The sequence below is a fragment of the Coregonus clupeaformis genome, chromosome 19 (genome assembly GCF_020615455.1).
Source record: "Coregonus clupeaformis isolate EN_2021a chromosome 19, ASM2061545v1, whole genome shotgun sequence".
NCBI classification, from domain to species: Eukaryota; Metazoa; Chordata; class Actinopteri; order Salmoniformes; family Salmonidae; genus Coregonus; species Coregonus clupeaformis.
This window is the reverse complement of record NC_059210.1, coordinates 4,234,178-4,239,664: the sequence shown is the minus strand read 5'-3', so window position 1 is coordinate 4,239,664 and position 5,487 is coordinate 4,234,178. Positions and strand designations below refer to the sequence as shown.

At 41.2% G+C, this 5,487-nt stretch overlaps 1 protein-coding gene across 1 annotated transcript; it reads right to left on the bottom strand.

The window, feature by feature from the left end:
• Positions 1-971: 971 nt before the first annotated feature.
• On the bottom strand, positions 972-4,956 carry LOC121531717 (arg8-vasotocin receptor-like). The gene is given in 3 exon segments (XM_041837116.2): positions 972-2,860; positions 2,863-3,093; positions 3,909-4,956. Coding segments are annotated over 3 exon segments (1,242 nt in total). The 5' UTR covers positions 4,858-4,956; the 3' UTR covers positions 972-2,798.
• Between the last annotated feature and the right edge of the window lie 531 nt (positions 4,957-5,487).

Sequence of the window (5,487 nt, the reverse complement as noted above, 5' to 3'; positions counted from 1 at the left end):
CAACTCGCTGTATTTGGAGGAGAAGGAATGCTGCCTATGACCCCAAGAACACCATCCCCACCGTCAAACATGGAGGTGGAAACATTATGCTTTGGGGGTGTTTTTCTGCTAAGGGGACACTTTACCGCATCAAAGGGACGATGGACGGTGCCATGTACCGTCAAATCTTGGGTGAGAACCTCCTTCCCTCAGCCAGGGCATTGAAAATGGGTCGTGGATGGGTATTCCAGAATGACAATGACCCAAAACACACGGCCAAGGCAACAAAGGAGTGGCTCAAGAAGAAGCACATTAAGGTCCTGGAGTGGCCTAGCCAGTCTCCAGACCTTAATCCCATAGAAAATCTGTGGAGGGAGCTGAAGGTTCGAGTTGCCAAATGTCAGCCTCGAAACCTTAATGACTTGGAGAAGATCTGCAAAGAGGAGTGGAACAAAATCCCTCCTGAGATGTGTGCAAACCTGGTGGCCAACTACAAGAAACGTCTGACCTCTGTGATTGCCAACAAGGGTTTTGCCACCAAGTACTAAGTCATGTTTTGCAGAGGGGTCAAATACTTATTTCCCTCATTAAAATGTAAATCAATTTATAACATTCTTGACTTGCGTTTTTCTGGATTTTGTTGTTGTTATTCTGTCTCTCACTGTTCAAATAAACCTACCATTAAAATTATAGACTGATCATGTCTTTGTCAGTGGGCAAACGTACAAAATCAGCAGTGGATCAAATACTTTTTTCCCCTTACTGTATACAGTAGGGCACTAGCCTACTTTTGACCTACTTTTGAGCCCTATGGGCCCTGGTCAAAGCAGTGCAGTATAGGAAATAGGGTGCCATTTCAGACACATCACAGTATTCCCCTTCTCCTGAGTATATAAATAGTGTCTCCTTTGCTACTTATTTTAAAAAGAGACAGAGACATTACATATTTTGTATAGAAAATGTTCTTTATATTTTCAGAGATGTGTATTGTCTTTACAATGTGTACAAGCAAGGGGAAATAGATGCAAAGTCACATTACACAACTTTACATAACTTATTCATATAGATATCTTCAACACTGGCAAAACTTGTGTTCTATAGAAACATACATTCCAATTGTACAGTACATACTGTATATACAAATTGGAAAACCTTTACTTGAGGTTTTATATTTTACATCAGTATTTTCCTTTTAGTACATTCTTTAGTGCATTTGGTCTGGCAATGAAATGTCAGTCACATCCTATAGAATACATTGGCATGAACGTACAGCAAATTGTGTAGCCTGGTGTTACAATGTGGGCTGTGTCCAAAACAATAGGTTTCCCCAGGCAGGAAGTCAGGAAGTGTGTCTGTGTTTTTAACCAGTAGCCTGTGTTGTGGAATGTGTATTTTTTCAAATGTTGCTGATGTGGAGGCTGTGGAGGCTATGGGAGGAGCTGTGACACACACACACACACACACACATACAGTATATATATATATATATATATATATATATATATACAGTATAGTCTATACACAACAGTAGGTGCTCTTTCTTCTCAAACGGCCTCTCCTACTTCACTCACTTCCCCCCCTAAACATGCATACACAGTTCATCTCATCCACCAGACGATTCTCTCTCTCTATGAATATAGCCTGGGACGAGGTTAATGCATACATAGTACACTAGCATTCCCCTCCCTCTAAATGTATGTTAGTTATTCTCAAGCTGAGGGAGACAGTCACATCTTGTCTCTCAACACTGTCGGCAGAGGCTCCAGCCACGGAGGCTAATAGAGTCCAGTGATTTAACTAGGGGTTAACGACAATGATAAACTGTATAAACTGGATGAATAATAATGATGATGATGACTCCCAAATTGACATTTTGTGAGTGTTCTAAATGCAGCAAAAATGATTTATCATAGATTTATGAGCTATGAGGCTCTATGGAATTGTTTTGGAAAATACTAAAAGAAGAAAGGGATGGAAAATGGTCCAATGTAGAAGTCCACCAGGCCAGCAGGCAGGCACCTCTGTTACTTTGTAAACAGTCAGGGCCAAATGAATTTCATTTCACACTGAGAGACTCACTGGGCAAATATGGCCAACACATAGTCACACACACACAAACAAACAGCCGGCAGCCATAACTGTTATTAAAAAAGTGCATTATCTTAATAGCATGACTGTGATGATCTAATCCATGCATCTTGGTCACAGATCTGTAATTCGTCATCTGAAGTGGTCTGGGTTTTGCTGTAGAAATTCCTAGGCTGGATCATATCAACTCAGAGTGCATAGAAAAGAGGACTCTGGAATGTGGAATGTTGTAGGAAGTTTAAAAAAAAGTGATATAGCTATAGCTGTTGGTATTTAAATATGTTCAGATTATCTGTTTCTTTTCCACTATTATATATTTTCATATTCAGATCTTATGTAGCCTAATTCACCCACTATAAACGATAATAGATTCCATAGAATCAGGTTTGTAACCTGATGAAAAACTGGCCTGTATATGGCAAACAAAGACATAATGTTCACATAATAATGGTTTATACCAGAGGAAATAATTAATCACTTTGTCATTTTAGCTTATCACTTTGACTTTATCAAGACTTAATTCTTGAGCTTTTTTTCTGTATGGCATACCAAACAATAGACCCCCAAACCACTGCATAATCACAAATATTTTTAGAGACACATTAATTAATCAATCAGTGTCAATATCCCAACAGTTTTAAGGGGTACCTTGAAAGTCTTATAATTCTCAAGTTAATAAGAGTCAACTATAAATAAACTCTGTCGTGTGTTTGTGCTTTTAACGCACTGTGTTAGGTCTCTGCTTGGATCGATAGAATGGAGGACTTGGGGGAGTTGTCAGGGTCTTTCCAAGTCCCGAACTGCATGTTGGGCTCCGGTTGGTCATTTTAGTCAATAGCGTATTTCTCCGGAGACTGCTGTCACTGTCCTCTTTCTTGAACTTGTGGCGTAAATTATTACAGCACGGGAAACAGTGAGTAAAATCGTGTAGGAGATGCCCACTGAAGATCATGTATATCCACGGGTTACAGCAGCTGTTTAGACTCGCGAGGAGCGCGGACAGTGTGACAGCAGTGTTCTCAGAATCTGGAAGGAAAGGGGAAAAACAAATGACCAAAAGAGAATTAGTCCAATAGCTGGGGTATAAATCAACGGTGCAGTGAAATTCATAAAACATTTGCGGGTAGTTATCATATCATTAAATGGCACAAACAATGACACTCATATCTATAGGCCTATTTAAACACCTGATATCTCAAGTGCGATTAAAAAAAAAAAAACGTTATGGTACAGGATTAACATGACTTTGTCTATTATGTCAGCACACCGTATATGTTATGTTTATTTTGCTACATTTAATTCGATTTTAAACTTCATATTTTGATTCTATACAGTCTGGATTTGAATGTTGTAACGGAATTACGCAGGGCGCTCAGTGCTCAATAAAGGTTTATGCACAATTACATTTTCTTTCCATGACACATATGGATTCATTTCTATACTGATTCAATTGTATACGTAGGCTACTCCTCCTCAATTCTCATTGACATTCATAAAAATAAAAAAAGTTAATGCTAAAAGCAATAAGGCTAACATTTTGGCACAGAATAGATACACCACCAAATGTTTTGCGCAACCCCCTATAAAGACTATGGCTTCCACATTAGTTATTTGTAGAGGGAGAGAGATAATTGAGTGAAGATATCTCCCCACTTGGCACATACGTCAATTGAACGTGCGGAAACGTTGGTTCAACGTAATTTCATTGACATGACCTGGAAACAACGTTGATTCAACCAGTGTGTGCCCAGTGGGTCATGTTATTTATTCTATATCAAGGTTTACCTGTTGATTTTGTGTGCGCGATCCAATATTTTTTCCAATACAGTGAAGTCACTTACCATCCCATGCGAAGTTCTCATCCCACACCGACCACATCTGTACGATGAAGAAAGGTGACCAGCAAATAATGTATGCCAGGACAATCACAAAAGTCATTTTGACCGTTCTCAACTTCGCTCTGGATATAGTGGTAACGCTGCTAACGGAGTTCTTGCCCATGAGACCGTTTTTAGACGCACCTCCCGCGGGTGTATTCCTGGTCTTATATTTGATATTTTTCCAAATGCTGTGGCAGATGAACCCGTAGAATATCATCAGAATGAACACGGGGATGAGGAAGATGCCAACCGTTATCCAAGTAATGTATGCCTTTACGCCCCAAGGTTCTATGAAGTGGCCCCAGCAGTCGTAGACCTCCGAGCCGTTCTTGATCTCACTCAGGGAGAAGATAAAGTACTGCGGCATGCTGAGGACCAGACTACACATCCAGGTGCTAATGATCATGATGTAAGACCGCTGGGTGGGCTGCTGGAGGGTCTTCAGAGGGTGGCAGATGGCGATGTAACGGTCCAGGGTCATCATCACCATCATGTAGGTGGAGGCGAACATGCCCATCACCTGGAGGTGCTTCACTATCCTGCACAGGAAATCTGGCCCGTAGAAGCGAAAGGTGATCTCCCAGCATAGCTGCGGCAGGACCTGAAAGAAGGCGACCACTAGGTCAGCGATACTAAGGTGCCGGATGAAGAGGTGCATTCTCGACGTCTTTTTCTTGGTGTTGTACATGGCCAGCAAGACACTGACGTTCCCAATCACCGCCACCACAAAGGTGATGCTCAGGACCGTTATCTCTATTTTGGCGACCTCTTCGTTTCTTCCAAAAGGATCGCTCCCGTTCGGGTGGATGGTGCCATTGCCAAGGATCCCCATCATCGGATAATTCGTAGGTCTGAAAACCAGAGACTGGTTGACTCCGTTAAAGAGGAGCTCATGCACGGGAGTGTGCATGGCATAGTCCCTCTGTGCGCTCCTTGGCCATAGTTACAGTGCTAGAGGGGTAGAGTTGAGTGCCTCTCTTTATAAGGAGCTACCTGACTCTGACCGCGAAAGGACTCCAACGAACTCTTCTTGGTTTCTGAGCTGCTGGGCCTTTTAAAGTCGAATCAAATTTCAGCCACCACGCGCTGAGCTTTTATAGCCATACCCACTTCTGTATCCTATGGCAACCAGTCATGTTGCGCAAAACTGGACACAACCCCCAACATCACCAAATCGCCTGCACACAACTTTTTAATCGTCAATAAATTCGAAATGTAAAAGATTTGATTGCCTATCTATTACTTTACTCATGTTTCCCGTGCCATTTAATAGCTTGAACAATTCCGCAATATGTAATGGATGCAACTCACCATTACTATGAACACCTCTGATAGCGAATCAAGTCCTACTCAAATGTTTATATGAAAGGCTGTCTAAATAATGAAGATGCATTTTACAAATTGTTGACAAATTGAATACAGAACGAAATAAAGAAATTTGCCTTATAGTTACAGTTATAGTTACATAATGCGTGAACTGTTTATTTCCATCTACCGGAAGAGGCTCAGTTGACAAAGCATAGGGTAATGTAGGTAACAA